General features: G+C 41.7%; 1 protein-coding gene and 1 long non-coding RNA gene across 7 annotated transcripts in view; one reads left to right on the top strand and one right to left on the bottom strand.

The window, feature by feature from the left end:
* The window catches only part of UVRAG (UV radiation resistance associated), a 92,542-nt gene that overhangs the window by 66,947 nt on the left and 4,723 nt on the right, over positions 1 to 20,872 (top strand). For all 6 annotated transcript variants that reach the window (XM_072032918.1, XM_072032917.1, XM_038178253.2 and 3 more), the window contains one exon: positions 12,064 to 12,155. In XM_072032918.1, the coding sequence (XP_071889019.1) occupies positions 12,064 to 12,155 (92 nt within the window). The remainder of the gene's footprint in view (positions 1 to 12,063; positions 12,156 to 20,872) is intronic.
* LOC140001386 (uncharacterized) lies at positions 7,818 to 9,499 on the bottom strand. The gene is made up of 3 exons (XR_011806591.1): positions 9,360 to 9,499; positions 9,001 to 9,103; positions 7,818 to 7,948 (listed from the first exon to the last, which is right to left on the bottom strand). It is a non-coding gene; the product is annotated as an uncharacterized lncRNA (long non-coding RNA).

The raw sequence follows: 20,872 nt of genomic DNA, 5'->3' as shown, positions 1-20,872 counted from the left end.
AAGGTGATAACTGCAGGAAAGTGTTCTCATCTCTCCAAACGTGGCGTGTGTCTCACAGCTCATCTTGATCACAGACATGGGCCAGGATAAGTTGAGCTGTCACAAGTCCCTGAGCAGCGCTGGTCTTGGTGCTCCAGGCCTTTTGCTCTCAGCTCCTTAAATTTGCTTGCTGGTTTTATTTTTTTGCTATCTTCTTTCTGCATCCCCAGAGTTTTAAACAGCTCAGGCCTGCCTTTGATGTAGGTTCTTCATTGCGGATGAAGAGAGATGACTTTACTAACCGTGATTTCAGTGATAATCCTCTTGAGGTGAGTCCTTAATGAGCGTGCATAATGTCCCTGTTGGAGAAAGCCTGGCCCTGAGTTGTGTACGAGTTGGCATTACATTGCTTCTTTCCTGTATTTGTTATTTCTAACCCATATATACACAACATATAGCCGTTGAAGAGAGCATGAATCTGCCATCTAGTTCATGAAACTACCAATTCCTTTGGGTGTTCACAGGGTTGCCTCTTGCATGATATGTGCCAGTCACACTATTCCTCATCCAGTTGCAAGATTGCTTAGAGAGGAAATAATTTATAGCTATAAAGCCAGATTCTTCAGGTCCCAGTCAGCTATTTCATGTCAAGAGGACAATGAATTCATTTGCAGCTCTGCATACCAAATGATTTGGTGTTCCAGTGAATCTCTAAAAGGGATAGAAGTTGATTATCTTACAGATTTCTTGTTTGGAGTCTCAGCCCAACTTCCCTATAGAATCACAGAATGGTTTGTGTTCAAAGGGACGTAAAAGATCATCCAGCTTCAACCCCCCTTGCCATGGGCAGGGATGCCACCACTACATCAGGTTGGCCAAGGCCCCATCCAGCCTGGCCTTGAGCACCTCCAGGGATGGGGCACCCACGGCTTCTCTGGGCAACATCTTCCAGCACATTATTGCCCTTTGAGTGAAGAATTTCCTCCTAACCTCTAACCTAAATCTCCCTTCTTTTAATTTAAGACCATCCCCCTTTGTTCTGTCTCTATCTGCCTGAGCAAAAAGTTGCTCTCCATCTTTTTATAAGCTCACTTTAAGTATTCAAAAGCTGCAGTGAAGTCTCCCTGGAGTCTTCTCTTCTCCAGGCTGAACATCCCCAGCTCTCTCAGCCTGTCTTCATAGCAGAGGAGCTCCAGCCCTCTGATCATCTCCATGGCCTCCTCTGGACCCTCTCTAACAGCCCCACATCCTTCTCGTGCTGGATTCCTCAGTCCATCTGGCTCTAGTGGACTAGACCTTGAAATGACAGCATTCTGTCCTTGCCTCAGCTACTGGCTGTTGAAAGGAGGCTCACAAAACAAACCATTTTTGGACTCTTTTACAACTTTATTTTCCCTAGGGCTAAGTGGAGGAGTGAATGTGTCATGTCTTCCCCTGGTTCATCACTGGGGCTTGTCGGAGACTCAGCAGTCGGTGGCAGTCAGAACAAACCTCCCCAGCCATCGCTCCCAGCTTATATGGAGTCATCTCGGTTTGTACTGCGTGAGTGTTTTTTCTGATCACGTTGGATACGTGTTCAGGATCGTCTCATAAGGCGAGGCTTCTCTTCTGATCCAGCCTAGATTTGTGTTGTCTGACAGCGCCTGAGTGATGTTAGGCTGATATTCCTGTCCACATTGGCGTGGTTTGTTCAACCCTGGCCAGCGAATAGTTCTGCTTTCATCTGACAGTCATTAGCAACAGATGAACTTTGCTATTTGACAGGAAAAAATCACTCGAACAATCTCCTGTCAGTTCTCCCAAGGAAGCTTGTTTATTTTCACATCCTTGCGTTGATCTCTAGTGCAGCGAACTTTGTCTAGCCCTCTTTTTTCATGTCCAGAGTCGCTGTGTCCACATGGTGGCAGGCAACATTTACATGCTTTATAGAGATGTTGCTCAGCTATCGCTGCTCTCCTGGGATTTCTGCTCGTTGTTCTTGTAGCTTGTCTAATGCACAAGGTAAGTAACCTTCCCAGAAGCGTGGAAGAAAAGCAAAATTCATGTTTGTGGTAAAACTGGTATCTTTTCTATTAGCTGCATGAAATAAAAAAAAGTCGAATGCTTATGTGCTAGGGCAATATGTAAGAAACTGCTCTGAAAATGAGCTCTTAAACATGAAATGAGGCAAGATGTCCAGCTCCTGGCTCCGTTAGGCTATCTACCATGTGAGAAAATCAACTTTATAATAGAAACTATTAAACTTTTCCATGGGAAGTTGAACGGCAGAAATGTTAGGGGTAGAAATTTGTTTTGGCAGTAAACACTACCGAGCAGAAGTGTCTTAAAGAGTTCTGTGGGTATCGGTGTAGATGCAGTGGTTATGACCCCTAGAGCGTAGGATACTGTGACTTGCACACTACATCTTTTATGAGGCCCCTAAACTAGGATCATAAAACGTACAGTTCAGAAAGAATGCACTGTCTGAATCTGTGGCCAATTTAACTGCACAGGGAAAAGTGTTGTTGAAAGAGCACAGGTTGAAGCCAGAGCCGAGTCCTCGTCTCGCGAAGTGCCAAGCATTCATTTTAACGTTAAGAGGAAGGGACTGCACCTGAAAAACCACAAAGTACCTTCTCCAGCTGCACAGAGCCAAAAGCTTTTAGGAGAGGTTTCATTCCTGAGAGTCTCGGAGGGCAGCAGCGGGCTGATACCTAGCCAGATCATTTAGAATTGGGGAATTTACATATGTTTTTTTGCAAGCTAGTTGGAAGGCTTCCTTTTTTTCCTTTCCTATCTCCCATGCCAAGATAAAATAGGTTGAAATGAGACTGGATTAGCTGTAGCAGCAGTCACCCTTTCATTCAGATGAAAGCCTGCCTCTCCTCGCCCGGAGGCAATCTGCAGTGATCAGCGAAGGCTCACTGAGGAGCAGACCTTGGCTCCCAGCTCGTACTGACCACAGCACCTGCAGCAGGAGCCTGGGCAGCGTGGCTGGGTAGGAGGATATTGCTGGCACCACCTGCTGTGCCTGGAGCCACTTCTCCAAAATAATTTTGGGGACACATACTGGCAGGCACGCTCTGTGTGTTCGATCACTCGTGTTCTGCGCAGCTGTCGTCATTTCTGCACGTTAACTCTTCCTCCTAAGCAAGGATCAAAAAAAAAATGAGTAAGTGATTAAAATAGAACCAAGATTTAGTAATCAAAAGGCAAATGGGCTCCTGATAGAGTTAAGCTGACATGCACACATACGATTGCCAACTTAAACTGCTTTGTAGTTCATGTAAGCGTTGCTTTATGAAATTGGAAGAGATAGGAGAGCGGGAAGTCTGTTATCAAGCCATGGCACAACATATTAGTGTAGGAAAAAGATGTGGTTTTATAATATTTCCTAACGAGTAGGGTGTGTGCTGTGGAGACAAAGCTTGACTTTCAGATATAAAGCATTAGCACCTGTGGAATTCAGACCTTGTTCCTGTGCCCGTCCCTTCCTTCAGGAGCCTTCTCACTTTCTGCTGTGCTGCCATCTCTCCGTGGAAGGAAAACGTGCTAGGACACATACAGCCACTGGCTTGTCCTTTCCTGAAACCTGGGTTGCTTAATGCGTAAGAATTACTTTCACCTGTCACAAGCAAGTGACAAGTTGTGACTTCTTTTTCGCTGAGCTCCTGTTGTTTTCATTTCTCTATCCGCCCACGTCCTTTGTTCTTCTGTCGTTCTGTGCTCCGTGGGGCAGGGTCTGCCTCATACTTCTGGATAGGATTTGGCACATCAGGGCACAAATCCTGTTTTGAAAGCTGCGGCTATGACAGCTGCTTAATCACCCATAAATGCCTTTCAGGCTTGTTATGTACCGTGGTTGAAATTTCAAGCAAGTCATTTTCTGACAAAAGGAATAAAAGTGTCTGATATGTATTGGCTCGTTGAGTTTTTGATCAGTCCAGAACGCTTAGAAATACAGAGCTTGAAAGTATTTATTTTTCAAGAGACCTGACATACTAAAGGGAACATAAGCACCTTTCCTTGACCTGGTGTGTAATTCACACAAACATTTCTCAATATTGTGTAAATAGTAATAATAAAAGCTGTTCCAGTTAGCTAAATATAAGCCGTTAGTTGTTCTCAAGGAGAGGGTTGCTTAATAGCTTTTGATTTAGTGACCCTGGCTTTAGCTTTTAAGTTCAGAATATGCTCTATCATATAAGAAATTATTTCCAGTATTGGTGTGGCTTAGTGTTTTTTGGTGTTTGCTGAAGGTGCTGAAAGGAAACCAGTCTTACACAGGTTAAGCTATTGATGTTATACTCTGTGAATAAGAAGTCTTTCCACTTTATCCCAAATCTAATATTTTTTTTTCAGAAGTCAGTCTCTTTTGCCTGCTAAAAGTAGAGTGATGGATGCCTGGGAAGACACTCTGAGCTGAGGTGATGAAACATGGGGCAGGGAGCTGAGAAACCCCAAATTCTCTGCTTGGTCTCTGGTACAGGCTTAATCACTCTCTCTTTAAATAATGCTTTCTAGAAGCAAAAGTGTTTTTGCTTTGAAGTAACAGGTTTTAGAAGGAACAAATCTGGATCAGTGCTGTGGGAAAAACTGCCAAGAAACTCCATTTCCTCCGTTTCATGTCGAAGGAGTGAGTAGGACCACATGCAAATTTCCCCAAACTTATTTGGAAACCGCTGCATGGCTCTGAACTGTCATCAAGTGAGGAAACCTCGTTGGTGGCAGAGGCGTTCACAGGCATGTGCAGATGCTCAGCCACCCCCTGGCTTCTGGAGTAGCCCTGGTGAGGCCGTGCAGCCTCTCAGCTTCTTGTCGCTCTGATTTTCAGCCTAACGAGGTGGGTTAGTTCCCTGTACTTACCTGTGCACTCACAAAACTATTATACTTTTCATGTCTGTAGGTCAAAAGCAAGCTTAAAATGTTCTCGTGCAGTCAGGGAGCTCAAGGCATAAAGCAAATGGTACGTGTAAGACAGAGGTACAGAGCGTTACTTGTCTTTCTCCTGGCTTTTGCACATCTAACCTTTTGTTCTGTGCCTCTTGCAATGATTTTTTAATCCAAACATTTAGGCTGAATGAAGTCATAGGAAGTAAGTGTGCCCACGTCTCGTAATCCAATAAACATGGCTGTGATGCCGAGGTGTTTTAAGAAGTTCTGACCTGAACCTGGAAAGGTTATGCTGCATAGTTTCATCTCATCGAGCTACAGCACAGCAAAGAGCCGAGCAGTAAACGTGGTTTTAGTTATTTGAGTGCTTCACTGGGGAGAGGGGGAAGCTTTTCTGAGGCCAGTAACTGCTCTATCTTCTAAATTGCTTTTTTTTTTTTAATGTTCTTTCTGTAAAATGGTCCTGGTATATGAGAGGCACCTTTATGGGCAAGGGGGCCCACCTATGTTATTTTTACAACGAGCCCACTAACCACCAAATTTTACAGGAATAGTTTACTTCTGTAAGAGGCTGTTTCCCCCAGCCTGTCCCTGACACTGGTTTCCCATATCCTTACTGGGACAGGGGACTCAAACCACAAAGGCTAACGTTTGGGGCATCTCTGGAGAGGTATTGTGTTTACTGTCAGGAAGGGCTTCACTAATACGAGCAAGAGAGTCCTGGAGGAAACGCAGCTTTTGGCTCATCGAGATGTTTAGTTCTGCAGTGTGTTGTGCATGTACTCAAACACGTACTCCGATTTCCTTATTTTCTTGTGGTCTATCTCCAATAAACACTCGTGTTGTGAAACCAGAATCCAGGGATGAATATTGCCTATGATCAGACTTCGGTTTTAAAAAATTTGGAGAAAACTCATAAATTTCTGGTGGGATTTTACAGCTTGCTGAGAATTAATGTTCAGGCTGCTGCTGCTTGCAGATAATGGTTAGGCTTTGTGTTTTTTGTGGATGCGAGGTGAAGAAGCAGCTTTCTGTAATTCTATGGTAAATCAGAAGGTAGAAGGAAGTAGATCTGTCATCAGTAGAGAATATCATCTCCCTTGTCACTGTTGAATCGCTCCTGTAATTGCATTTCATGCCTGGATTTCTCCTCCCTTTCAGATGGACATGGATTAAAATCCTCCAGGGCAAGAAGGGAGGAAAGAAGGCAGATTGTTTATGGGATAGCAAGAACCAGTGGTGAGGAAAGTTATATGAACTTGATGCAGTTTGAGAAAACTGAATGAATTAGAGCTCCATGCTAACCTAACGTGTGCAGACACTTAGCCACAACATCAACGTTTCCCAAATGCAGCATTCACCCTCTTGGAGCAGTGACCTTGCACATTTTGACTGCTACAGACCTAAATAAGAGAAGAGGTGAATATCTTCTTGCTAGAAGCCTCTCCCTGATCAATGGAATGGGATCAGCTTGTTTTTAGACCGAACATGCTATAAAATTAAAGTGTGATTGTAAGCAGCCTTTGAAGGGACAGCATAAAACAGTTGTTATCCTATTGCTGCTTTGATTCCTGTTTTGTATGCTTTGTTATTGCTAAATGTGATGGGAGGCCTTGAAGATGGTTTCCCTGAAGGCTTTTTTTTAGGGCAGACTGGGTCAGCTTGAGGAATTTTGTGTGCTCACTGCATTAATGGAGGTACATAGGTTTTCAAAGTGGTTGATGTCACTTATTTCTCTCGTTAGTTTAATGTTCTTAGGAAAATTGTGAAATAAACATCTGCTTTTCAAGGTGGACCTTTGAACAGCATTGAAATCCCCTTGGGAGAGGAAGGCAGGTGTTGGCATATCAATATCCAAGTCAGCATTACTGTAAAAACAGCCCTGTAGCTGAGCACTTCTTGTTTTGGATGAGGATTTTGGATGAGGACTGTCGCTTCTATGGCAGTCTCTGTTCCTTCCAAAAGTGAGGCTGACAAGAACTTGAAGACTTGTTGTAATCTCAGTACTTGCTGTACTGCTCTCTTTCTTCTATTTCCTAAGAAGCTTGGGGGAGGAAAACCTCGTTAGATTTGCTTCCAATCTTGATAGATATTAATATGCTGCCAGTCTTTTAAATATGAAAAGTCAAAATGGATTTGAAATGCTTAATTTTGAGATGGGCTGTCTAAGGAGCTAATTGATACCATGATGTGTTTCGCTAATGTTGCAGCTTTGGGGTTCTGCAGCAAACCTCCAGAGGGGGGAACAACCAGCTAGACTTAATGAAACAAAGGAGAGCAACACGTTAGGAGTGCAAATAATCTCAAATTTTATAATTTCCCCCAAAAGGTATAAACACACACAACTGTTTATATAGCAGCAGGCATTATTTCACTGATCCCCCAAGGTTGTTTATATAGCAACAGGCATTATAACAACACTTTCTGTTTTCATTATTGCAGTGCTTAGTCATCTGAATCCCAGCCAGTGCTCCTTCATACTCGGGGAGAAGTCATCCAGGATCTTGTAAAACAATTAACTATGTCATTTTATTAAAACTTGCTTTTTATATTTGTGTCCCAGCGTTTGACATCCTCTGAAAACCTTATGTAAATGCTTGGCTTCTAACCAGCGCTGTGAACTTGATTGAAAGAACGTTTTTGCTTCTATTTTTGTTTGTGTGTGTGTTCGCATTTGTCGAGCAGATGGCCTTTCAAGTTCTTGAAGCTATTAAAGAAAAGCCTCATTTAACTGAAAATAATTCAAAAACTGCTCAGCTGCCCTAATAATACATGAACGTGGATAGTGTAAGAGTGGCTTGGGTACCTGTCTTGTGTAGATACAGGTGGTTTTACAACAGCACGCTGCCACGTTGATGACCTGCTGTCTGAAGTACCTCTGTCTAAGATCAAAGAAGCACAAAAATGCTGCAGGTTTCGGTGCAGACTCAGATATTATGCACAACAAGCACCGAAGTGACCGGTATCCTGAACTTGATGAACACAGTCTGAGCTACGAGACTGCTCCCACGTGTCTTAGAACAAGATGAATATGGCTGGGGAAGCAATGTGGGAAATGATGAACAGATGAGTTCGGGATTGGAGTCATTGGGAGCTCCTAAAAAAAAAAAAAAAAAGATATTCCAGACCAGATACTCTGTGGTTTCTCTTTGGAAGTAAATGCATGTGCTCGTGTACCACTCGTCATTAAATAATCTTACAGGCATTAGGATAGGAAATAGCCTACTCTTTGCACCTAAATGCAGGATATCATTATTTTTCTTAAGAGGCAAAAGCCCTAATTTCGATCTTGGGTGCAACCTGATACTACACAGAAATAGAAAGATAACAAAGTGGTTTCTTTTTAAGCCAGTTTAAGTGGAAAAAGTTTAATAGCTGCAGTATTTCCTACCTTATGGAGTTTGTAAGAGAGTGGCTGAACCCGTGCAGGTTTGTATTTTAGTTTAATAGCAAACAGGATGGCCAGGCTTGCCATGACCTGGTGAATGAATATTTATCATTGTTATCTTTAGAAGGGAGGTAGCCTTTTGTATTGTCTGATGTGATTTTAATTACGTGTAGCTGTCTGATTAACAAGATAAAAGACCTGGAAGATGCTTGGGTAGCAGCAGTGGATTGTGGAGGTTCTCAGGATGGAGCTGATCCCTGCCAAGGCACAGGCAGCTTTGATCCAGCCACTGCACAGAAGGAACTTCAGGTAGAAGCTGGAGCAATGCAACACATCCCTTCTGCATAAAGCAGTGAGTTTAAACCAGTTGTGCTCTGCTTTCTGCAAGTTCAAGTGAACTTGTTTGTTGAGCCTCACCTTCAGCTAATGCTGCGGTGTTTTGTTAGCTGGAACAATTTTCTCTGCCTTTGATGGAGTTTAGTAGGAAGTTAATGTGTGCTTTAAGAAAAAAAGCTTTCACCCTGGGAACTGTTGTTTTACATGCAGCTCGTTTCTACGTTTATGGTTCTCTGCTGGAATAAATAGCAGGGCATGATATAAAATACTCACTGGTACGATAGGCCGGTCTTCCATAAAGATAAACTTGCCCTTAATATAAGTTTAATATCTTTTAGATTCTTCTGTACAGGCTCTTTCTGAAACTCTTAGGACAAATCAAAACTTGGAGACTTTACAGAAGCAGACTCTAGGCAGCTACCTACCAGTAGTTACAAATGCTGTCTTCTCTTCCAAGACTTCTCATAATGCTGAAATTTAATTTATCATACAGGATTTCCAGTGTCAGAGGTTACAGATGCAAGTTTTCTGAAAAAAAGGATCATATTAGATGAATTTAGGTTTGTTTTTAAAGATCTTAGAGAACTGTACTCTTCACCATTACGTTTTCCCTTCCCTCTTTATATCTTGAGTTAGCTAACTTGGAAAGCTCTCAGTTACCACAGAAGCCAAGGTAACAAAGCTCAGTGAAATGCTGAAACTTTCTCACTTTGAGAAGGGTAAAAGGAATTTATCTGTGATTGAAGGCAATTAGAAGGTGAGTTGTTTTCTTAAATATCAATACCCTTAAGCTCTTCTGTCTTGAACTCTTCCTAAAGCGTGCTGCATCCTGTTCATTGCCTCTTGCTGCTGGGGGGTAGGAATTGCTGGTGACTGGTTTGAGAGCAGAATTAGGATGCTCTTTGACGTGCCCGATGTCTTCAGCTTGTTTGTTTCCCAGTACGTTTGCTCCGTGGTTTTGCTCAGTCACACAGCATTTCACGCAGCACTTGGGAAAATGAAGCTGCGTCAAGGAGCTAAATATTAGTAAGGAAATGGCAATTAATATTTTATTGCCTGAGCATCGTTAATGATTTACTTACGGTCCCGTGGTGTATACACAGTCATAAATGGGAACACAAATCTTGGGTGCTTGTTCATTCAAATTAAAACAGGCACGTTTTCTTTGGATGGCTGGTCTGTAATATCCTGGAGGAACAATCTAATCTTTAAATAAAACGCTGCTCTTGCGAGTGGTGCTTGGTTCCTCTGGAAACTTAGCGTGGGGTGGGTGGAAATGGTGTTGTTTAACAGCAGCAATTGAAAATCAAACTCTGTTTCTTAGGAGAATCAGGACAGCATGCAGGCACCTCCTGCAGCTCCTTTTCCTACCCAGACTGTTTCACTGCTCCTCTTCTCTCTGCCTTTCTCTCTGCAGCCTCTGACAAGCAGAGGGTGGGAGCAGAAGGAAGAGAAGTTCTGTTTTCTCAAATAAGAGAAATCTCAGGGTTTCTCCTTCTACATTTGTTTTTTACTATGGGCTGTACATGTAGTGAGTTCTCCAGGACAGAGATTTTCTAGGTTCACTTTGTAAATATATCATCATCAGCTGGTATTGATAAAGCCACCTAAGGCAACATCCCTTTTATTTAAGCAATTACAAAGATGGAGTAGAATATAATTTATGAAGCTAAATCCATCATTTTTTTTCTAGAGGCTTCACAAAACTTGCATCCTAACTTTGCATGCTATTTACACTATATTTTTTTTAGCAGAAGCAATGTTTCTGTACGTGTCTTTTGATACAAGTGTGTCTCGCATGTATTCTTCTGATCTTGGCTGTTGGAAATAGAGATCCTTTAATCCAATTCTTTTCATGCTATGAAACCTTAGAATTTAAGGATGACTGTAAAAACGGGTATTCTATAAAAAAAAAAAAAAAAACAACTTTGTAGTAGGAGGAACAAATGTAATGGTTTTAATTTTATTTTTTTGCTTTTTTTTTATTTCTTTTGCCCCAGGCTAGTTCTTTGGTTAACCAAATCCACTGTAATCCCATCAGGAGAATGTGGTGATCATTTAGTAATTTATATTGTATGCTTGTCTTAATCCAGGTTCTGTCACTGTAGCAGAAAATATGAACCCAAGCCCACCATATGACTCGGCTGTGTCCATATGGAAATAATAAACTATGTAATAAATGGCCTCCTGTTGTACAATGCAGTGCCGTGGATGATTTTCTTCCAAAGCAATTTTTCTTTCTAAAACTCAGACAAGCACAGAAATCATTCCCAATTTCAAGAGCCTTTTTCTACGGAGAAACTGTTTAGGTCTTTGTTTGGGAAGTCGCGTGGGCTCCTGGTTCAGGTCAGAAACCTTTCTAACTCAGAGGATGCCTGCACCTTGCTTTCATGACTTACAGAAACAGGTGTGTAGCTCAAAGAAATATAATATTTAACTGGTACTTTTGAATGTTTTAGCAGCTAGCTTCATCAGTACTGAATTCGTGCAGGTCTGAGGCAAGGTGCAGCTTCTAGAGGGTTTTAATATCTGTTGACAACTACCTATCAATTTGGTACTGCTTCATTCCAATATTCTTTTCAAAGATGTTTGAATTTAGGGATATTTTCCATATTTGAACCACACGAGGGATAAATTGCCCTGCAGATCTTCCCTGAAGTTTTGGGATTCAAACCTGAAGACTTTTCCTTCTTTCCATGTGCCCTTTTCTTCAAAGGCAATTTTAGGTGGGGACTTCTTAAGTGAGTAGTTTATTGTGATAAGCAGTGATTTAATTCGTGTGTACTTCATTTTGATAACCTGAGGGTAAAAACAAGTTGCAGTTTCCGTGGAGTCAGTATATTGAAGCTTTTAATTTTTGGCTGCATCTCCTTAATTCCAGGTAGGAATTCATACATGGGCTAAAGCAGGTCGATGTTAGAACCTGCTCTCTGAGCCACGTGACACTGGATTCAATTATGAAAATAGTTTATATGCTGATACAAACAGTTAAAAGAACCCAGATTTAGTTCAGCCTTGTGACAGTCTGTATTTTTACCAGTTGATGTTGCTGTAATAATTCCTCTACTGATTCCAGCTAACGCTGATACACTCAGGATGACAGACGACACTTGTACAGAAATAAATTTTTCGACTCGGTGAATGTAGGACATTGTGTTGAAAGTCAGTCTGCTCCCTTAATAACTCTATTTTTTTTATTAAGCTGTGAGGCCACTCTCCCGGTACAGATAGGAAATGGAAAAAGCGTAATGAGGTTTAACAGTTGCATTGACTGATCATTTTGTCCCTGTTCTTGGGTGGGTTTTTGCTAATCTGAGGTTATGAGCATTAAATGGAATATTTCCTTAAGGGCAATAGATCTCCTGGAGCTGCTTGATTATCCTACGTTTTACTTGAAAACCTGACAAATTAACTGAGCATATTACTATATCCGTTGGAATCTGGGGTTTGGAAAGCCTTCCTAATTCTCCTTTTTCCTGTTTTTGTAGCTTAGATATCAACACGGGCTGAGTACTCCAGACCTAAGGCAAACTCTTCCTAACCTGAAAAATTTCATGGAGCTTGGGCTAATGGTTAGATGGTAAGTATTTTTCTATGATTGTGTATTTCTTTTTCCTTGTAATTTAACCTTGTGATTTAAAGGAGGTGGATGCTGCAGGAAACATCACTGTAAAGATTTTTCACAAACAAGCAGCTCCTCTTGACAAGTGGAGAGCGCTCAGTGAGGGTAATTACTTTCTCAAACTACAGGTTGCACGAACAGTAGGATCTTTTTGGCTTGTAACTTCTGCTTTCGTAACATCTTTTCATGTGATGGGCCCGTGACACTTGGAGGGGAATTATGGAAGGAGAAAAGACTGTTTAAAATGCAGTGTTTTTACCAAAAGGCAGAGAAGTGTTATGTTAAGACTGAGTCTAAGGGCTGGCAGTAGATGTACCTTGTGTATTGTAATACTCCAGGAGGATGGGAGGGCAGAAAGGTGCTAAGACATTAAGTAAATCAGGTCTTACAGCCTGGTTAGTGTCTGCTCTCCCATTTGTTTTAAAGCTTAATCCAGGTGAGCTGCATGGGAATCTGAATTACAGTCAACACCATCTGAGCATCCTCGCTGCTAAGGAAAATAGCCATTGCATGTTGAGTGTTGCTGCTAAATGGGAAGCTCTGTTAATCAGGAATTGAGCATTATTGAAGCCTTCCAGGGAAATCTTAATTGGTTCTGCTCTGATTTGCTGTGGAGATCCAAAATCTTCTCTGCTGTCTCTGTAGAAAATCAAAGCAAATTGGTTTCTACACTACAAGACCAAGCTAGCATAGGGTTACCTTGCAGAAGCTGCTTGAGCGTGAGATTTGAGAAATTCTCCTTAAAACCACTGAGATGATAAACTTCAACTTCCAAAGGCTATTCACTACTGTGTGTATTACTGCAGGTCGTAGATGCTTCATATTCTTACTTTTTATCTATGGTCTTTGAATTATGACTGCCTGTACAGTGTCTTCCTTAAGCAGTTCTTTTGTCCTGCATTCCCATCCTTGGTCTTTGGGTGTCTGAATCCCACCCAAACGTAGCACTGTGTGATTTAAGGAGTCCTAGATCAGTTATTCACCCCTGCCACAAGGTTGCAGAGGTCACATATGGTCCCTGTGTCATTACCTGGTCTTGTGCAGATGCTCTGGATGCTCCAAGGTGTTGAAAATACCATCCAGTATGAGGTAACCACTCCTGGTTTTTGGTTTTTGATCACTTTGATGATGCCCTGGTGATAGATATGGATTCCATCACTGCTTCGGTTCACCTGAAAAATAATTTTTTTTGGTATAGATACTCAGTTTGGGTGGAAGGCTGGTTCCAGCCTACCTAAAGGAAACTAGGTGATTTGAATGGGGTAATGAAGTACGAAGCGCTAATAGGCAAACCTGAATATTTTGAGGCTTGTAGAAAACTCAGAAAACCAAATTGGAACAAATTTTAAAATCTGATGTGAAATCACAGTAAATATCGTGACAGTGGTACTCACAAAGCTAAATTCCTTGCATGTTAAGCCAATGGAAGTAACAAGGTCTCCAGTAGCAGCATGATGCAGACTACTCTGGTTACGCTGTTCATGACAAGCATAGGGGCAGCACAGCATAAGCTAAATTTTTCTGATGATAGAAAAACCTGTCTTAAATTGATGCAGGAAAAAGTGTTTTGATAAATAATCCTATGTTGAAATCAGGGTGCAAACCCTGCTGATACACAGCCTTCTCAATTATGTTCCCACTTCTACAACTTTTAAAGGATTTTGCTTTTTCGAAAAGATTCTTATTGCTGATTTCTAGTAGGCTCCTAAAATGTTGCTAGTCTCTACGAGTATTTTTTTTTCCTGCAATATACAGAATGTGGGAAGGAGAACACTTCACTTCTAAAGGCAGTTTCTGATCACATGCACTTCAATACAAAAGAGGAGGAAAAAAACCAATTGCTACTCCAGTTGAAAATTACAGGAGCAGGTTTCAAGCAGGGTTAGTGCCTTAGAGAAATGCTGCTCAGTATCAGACCCTGGAACAAAATATCTACTGCAGGGGGTAACAGCAACTAAAATCCTATGGGATTTCATTGTGCCACTGCACTTCCCAGCTCTTATTTCTGAGTTGCTCTTCAACTTTATCCTTCATCCCTTGTATAGAAATGCTGATTAATAGGAGCTAATTTGGTTTATGAATCATTTCCTTTGACTGGGAGGATAGTTTTGGCAAAGGAAAACAGGAGGAGAAAAAAAAAGCATCTTCTTTGACTAATACTGTAAAAAAAAAAAAAAAGCATTGTCTAATGGAAATTCAGCTAGCAAAACAGTGGAAGTAAGCAGGCCCAAAGAAAATGAACCTCAGTCCTTGCATGGTTTTTACCATCAGTAATTTGAGCTGAAAATATTCTCACTACTTTTCTTATCCCCTAGGAAGATGTGTAAAGCAAAGCTTTCTTCATCAGGAAGATGAGTGTGTGTGTGATATACATCACTGTGATGTAAAAATCCTTAGATGCTGTGTGGTCCCCTAAACAAATCCAAAAATGAAGGGCTAGAATACCTAAACTGTGCCTTCTGGCACACGTGTGGGCACTCATCTGTGGGGTGGGAGGAGTACAGGTGGTAAATGTCTCCTTCAGTCCTGAATAAGCAGAGCTGTGATGTCTCTGGGATGTGTTAAATGGACAAAACATTCACAGTGTAGGTACCTGTTCTTCCCTTCTGGTGTACCCTATCCTGGAAAACTGTTAATGGAAGCTTTAGTTAGGCATTAGGGCTTTTGCCTTCATACAAGCAGGGTTGTTTTTTTCTCCCTGTTAGGTGAGACGCCGTCATTAGCAAGACAAAATACGTTTTTGGTGGGACGATATTTCAAAACGTGCAGGAATATTAAGCATCGTTCTCCGGGAATATCGCCTTCCCTCCTTGCCCCCATATGAATGTCTATGCCTCATTTCCTTCTCACCTCCAAGCCTTGCATGCACAGTTGTTCATTTGTAACTTTTTTTTTTAAGGCTGATGATCCTAAACAAGGCTTCTTAGTGCTTCCTAATAATACAAATGGAAATGAGCCTTTACAGGGAGTCTAGCTCAGGGGGAAAACTGGCCAGGCTTTCATAATCGGGCATTGCAGTTGAGCCCCATACGTAGCGGAGTACAGATGCCCACTGTCTCGTGAATAATATCTGCTTACATATATTTAAGCAAGCATAAAAGCCACCAGCTGTTAAAATGAAGATTGGAAGGGATTTTTCGTTTGCAGGCTACAGTAGGTGAGTAATCCAATCCCCTCTGCCACAGACCGTAGTCAGCAAAGTATTTCCAGGTTATCCTTCATTTGCAGGAGGGGAGAGCAGGAGCACATGAGGTAGTGATGAGTTTTTCTTATTTATGGATTCGTTTGCACGGACTAACTTTGTTTTCTGTCACTCAGTTGCTGGTCTTCATCTTCACTTTCCTGTGTTACCGCTGCAGAGGGTTTTTGCTGAACTGCTGTCAAATCACAATCTGGTAAACACCAGCACTCAGGTTGTACTTAGTTTCTCTTTCAGCAGGACATACTCATCATTTTTGCTTTTCTCTGGAGACATCTGTGTTTCTTTGCAGCCTGGAGCGGAATTGAATCCCCTAGATAATCGGGGTAACCCAAATCCTTAGTTATTTCAGGCTTAACCTCCTTCTCTGATAAGTATCAGTTTAGATCTGAGTACAAAGGAGTTTCTTCACTCCTCCAGATCATAAAATAGAAATAAACAAACAAAAATCCCCACAACTTCAGTGGATGAGCCTACTATTTCCTTTCTACCAGAGCAAATTTGGCAGTTGTCTTTTACAGTCCCTGCCCCAGGCTTTCATGAACTCAGTTGTTCTTCCTGGAGCCCTGGGGCAGCCCTTGGCCCCGCTGCCGATCCGGGGAGCCTGGAGCCTTTTATCAAGGTTTAATTGCATTGCTGCTGGATCCCTCTGCCTGGTGAGATTTGTGTTGTTTTGGTTTCTCAGGCACGACGCTGAAATGATTAATACATGTTTTCACATCCCAACTTGCATGATTTATTGCGTCAAGCTTGCAGGTCTACAAGCTCTGCTTCCCTCTTCACGTCTCTCCTGGCACCTATATTCTGCTGTGTTTACTTTCCTTTCCCTTTACCCCTACTGCAAAATATTATTTGTATTGTATGTAGATGAAATCAAGAAGAAAATCAAGCATGTTGGTTCCCACACATCCTGTTATGGAGGCTACAGAAGTGCAAAAACTCATATTTCAGGTATCAGGGCTGGCTGTTGACTCGCTTTTAAGGTAAAAGATAATGAACCAGAGTTGTTAATTTAGACTATCCCAGTTGTGGTGCCCAGAATCTTTTTCTTTTGGGGAATAATTCTTCCCATGCCCAGTTCCTTAGTCGTGGGGTCTCACCAGCTTCCAGAAAAACACTCACTTTTAAGACCAGCTTTTGCTAATGCAAAAGGCTCTGTGCAGTCTGTCTCTGAAAATCTTTCTCGAGCATTTTCCAGCTATTGAGAGCCTAAATCTTTGCTTAGACTGCATGTTTTGAACTCGAACATCAGTTTATTCCTTTCTGCATGTTCAGATTTATCTTTCACAAGTCTTTGGATCATGCTTGCATTAAATCAGGAGACTTTCAGCTTTTTCTGGTCTTCAGCTTAATTCAATTTACTCTAACTTTGAGGGTTAGTATTTGTGGTTATTAATAGCAATTACAGAGCATGCTGCAAATTTGAGCTGTCCAGTGAGCAGGTATTTTCCTAGTGAATAAATTAATAAGCTTATCTAATGAAGGCAATTACACACATTCCTTTAGAAATTCACATCTGTAGTCAGGAGATGTCTTTTGGAGCCCTCATTAAAAAAGCTATACCCCAAAATACTTGTTATGCCAAGGCTTAATCATCATTAAATTTGAGTTTTGGAGGTATCTCTTGATTCATATACTGCTAGATTCAAGAGGAGGCTAAAACTTAATGTTTGAGTTAAGCAAACTCTGGTAGCTTAATTTATGATGATTTTTTTCATGGGGGAAAAAAAACGCGTGTCAGAATTTCTCAGCTGCCAAAAGACGCAGTTTCACCTTAACTTCGTATTGGCAGCCTCCCCTTGCAGCCCTGTCACTATTGTGCATTATTTAAGCCGTAATCTCTAAGAAGGTGAGAAACTATTATTGCTTTTTAGCACAGTTGACACGATATTGGCTCGGAGCTGCGCTTGGAGCTTCAAACATTTCAGATGGCTATAAACCAACTTAAACACCTTCATTTAGTGTTCTTACTGCCATGAGGTCATAGTTTGCAACAAAAAAGATCAAATGGTGTTTAAGTTATTTTTTTGAAAGTATTCTCATACCAAAGAGCTGTAGCTGTGGATTTTGGCTCTTGGCCAGACAATCAAGATTTAGTATTTTGACCAGCTGTGATCCAGTAATGTTCCTCCGAGGAAACATTTTGTGGGGAGGAAAAGATACATATTTGAGCCTGTGAATTGTGTTCTGTCTCTCAGAGTGCTTTACAGTTTCTCCGTGCCCGTTGCAGACAGATTAAATAATCGCAAGTGAATCTGACCGAAGGAACTTTCTTTTTATCAAACCTGCAAACAGATTACAACGGGAATCTGTTCTCTAGGAAAAATAACTTCAGAAATGTTCATGTCCTCTTTCAATTACTTTGTGCTTACAGCAAAGGGTTTGTGTCTTGCACCTCAGGTTGGAAGTATCCCCGAATGGACTGACTATTTTAAGTGAAAATGAATATTTTGGGGAGAAGGCAGCTTATTTGTAGTTATGTTGCCTTGCAGCTGAAGTTAGACCACGTATGAATTGATGTCCTAGATTTGGATTCAGTTGAAACACTGAGACTGGTGATGATGTAATTCTCTTATCTGTAATGTCCAATAAATCTGAGTTTCCCTTCCTTTTTTGTTTTTAATTTAGGAATCCTGCGTCCTAAGAGCAGTTCAGCATACTCGTGTACGTAACTTGCTCTAGTCTGATCCAACTTGATGACTTAAAGCCATTAAGGCCTGATGACAGTTCATCAAACCAGGTTTTTATACTCCACTGGTCGCAGGCTGTTCCTTTTTGGACAGGTGTCCACATCTGTTTGCCGTCTCACAAGTTCAACCACGTAATTGTGGCTGGAAGCTGAACCAGCTCACCCCAAGTAATTCAGGTCAAGGTAGTGCCTTAGAGTAAAGGCCTGCACTCCTGCATGCCAAAATTTTTCCACTAGTGAGGTTTCCTTATAGTCTCTAAAGTTTCAGGGCAATTGGATGTTAGTTTTTTAGCATGACGTGCCTTTTCTTACTCGTTCCATGAGCTGCGAAGCTGATAAAGAATCTCCTTCTCTGGGCTTCGCCTTGATGCAGTGCTGTGAGTTCTAGTAACGATGCAGCCTTTTCCTTGGGGAAAATGCAGACTGGCTAGAGACCCTCCATCAGCTGCTCTAAATTTTCGTAAAATTTAATAGCAACCTCCTATTTCTGAGCTCTGTGCTTCTCTGTGAACATTTCTTCTGATTCTAAACCTCAGTTTGACACATTCTCACCTGGGGGAAGGCGAGGGAACGGGTTAAGATCCCTTGACTTAAATACTTGATCCCCTCTAGCTAAAAACTGTTTAGTTTTTTACTTTACTTGCCTGCAAATATGATTATTGTTCTATTTTAAAGCACACAGAGAGCTGTGCAGCTTACCAGCCTTGCCTTCTAGATGTTCATCACGCAGCCCAAGCTGGTTGCCCCGTGGACAAGAAGAGGCACCTGGAGAGGGTGACAGTGCCATAAACAGCTCGCAGGGTGGTGTTGCCCACCCTTCTTTCCAGTGCTTGCACTTTTTCTTTCTACCCAGTGATTTGGAAGAAGTCTAGGCAATGAACTCTTTAAGTGGCTGGTCTCCAAAGTCCTCCACGCACATTTATTTTTATCTACATGCTGCGGCTAGTATTTGATAAGCAGTTAAGCCATTCTGCTGACATCATTCCCACTCTCCCAGCTTTGGGCTGTTATCCCCATATTTATTCCTGACTGAAGCAAAGCCCATCCCAGTCACATTGGCAGCAATGAATGCTTCCAGAAATCTGCCTGCATATGTCTCCAGCAGCTTAAAACCTGATCTTGCAGCCTGAAGTAAGGCCCTTTTTAATCACGTGTAGTTTAAGGAGCCTGGCTGCAAGTGCTCTTTGTTTTAATTCATTAGTTTGAACGCTTGCATGATAAATGAAGATGATTCCTGCTGCATTGCCCTACGGGGCAGCCCTTCTGTGCTCTATTAAAGAACTGGGAAGTTATTTTGTAAACGAGGGAGATTAGCTCTGCGTTGCTGCTACATTTAGTCTGTTGGATCACTTAGTGTAGATCATTCTGCCAGTTCAACTTACGAAGGAAGGGAAGATTTTTTTGGCTGCGGGACTAAAGAGGTATTGTTCAGATACACATAACGTGTTAGCTTGAGTAGCCTTGTCATAACAAGTTCTTTAAAACCTCTCCTGGTCCCACACGCTAATTAATGTCTCACCCTTTTACCCACAAGGCCTAGATTTACAAAGGAATTTAGGCATGTTTCTTTTTCGGAGGAACTTAAATTTACATGCCCACCGGAACGATTTATTAAGCTGCTTCTCTCAAGCTAATTAGACACCACGGGTTTTCATGCTGGTCTACAGGGACGCTTAAATTGCTGCTGCTACTGCACCTTCATAGAAGAGTTGCTGTTGTGCCTAAGCTGGACTGATCAGCACTTGCTGAAGGTAATTTGGGGTTTGCCAAGCAGTCAGTCCCGTGCCATACTTTTTGACATGAGTATTTTTGTCCTTTAAAGAGTCATTTTTGACCTTTAAAGAGTCTAGTGTAAGAGAAATGCCTTCGAGCAAGTTTAAAGCATAGTTCAGTGCATCAAACAGAGCAGTGGCAGATATTCATCTATTCGTCACTCATATAGCAAAAGCTTTGCTTTAGTTTTGATGTTTCCAAGAATTACTTATATTTTGTATGATAGTTTGGCTCTGCAGCTTCAGGAGCTAGGATTAAATTTAGGATTACTTTCTGCTCTTCTCTCCCTACATGACCTCCTCATCCACGATGGCTTTTAGGCTTTTTAGATCACCTGGCAGCACAAAACATGAGCTATATTCAGCAGGAGGACCCACCTCAAACACGTCTGTAAGCTGCTGGTCAGGTCACTGTGGTTGTCATGAGACTTGTCTGGACCCTTTTCTGCCTGCTTACATCTCAGGCAAGAACTTTTATCACTAAAATACCATGAAAAGAGTCAATATCTTTGTGCCTATTTTGAGAAACATACATCTGTACTTAAATTCACAGCGCACAGTTGAAATTCTTCCAGGATTAGGTTTTGATCTCTTAAACGCCTGTCCCAGGGCTGTGGATGGTTGAATAAAATTCAGAAAAATGGCAGACTTTCCCATAAACCTTTCTCATCGTTATGCCTGAATCAGGACATAAGAAGCTGTCACTGCTGCAGATCTGAGGCTTTGGCATCAAAATCTTCCTGCACTGTGCGGAGGACAGAGGATCTTGAAAGTTCTGCACGTAGCTTATAAACTGGTCCAGCTCTTGCTGCTGAAGTCTCTTGGTGGATCTAAACCCAAACTGTCAACAGAAAAATTAACAAGATTAAGCTGTTCTGCATGAAAAAAGTTAGCCCATTTTGTTTGTACAACGTGAATTATTCTGACTGCTCCTCGTCTTCTATTTCAAATGTGTGGGTTGTTCCCCTGGGATCTGCAGCCCTCCTGGGTTTCTGTTCAGTAGGAATAAAGTCCT

Source organism: Anas platyrhynchos, chromosome 1 (assembly GCF_047663525.1).
Source record: "Anas platyrhynchos isolate ZD024472 breed Pekin duck chromosome 1, IASCAAS_PekinDuck_T2T, whole genome shotgun sequence".
In the NCBI taxonomy this organism is placed as follows: domain Eukaryota; kingdom Metazoa; phylum Chordata; class Aves; order Anseriformes; family Anatidae; genus Anas; species Anas platyrhynchos.
The sequence above is the reverse complement of the archived record's forward strand: the minus strand, read 5'-3'. Positions and strand labels throughout refer to the sequence as shown.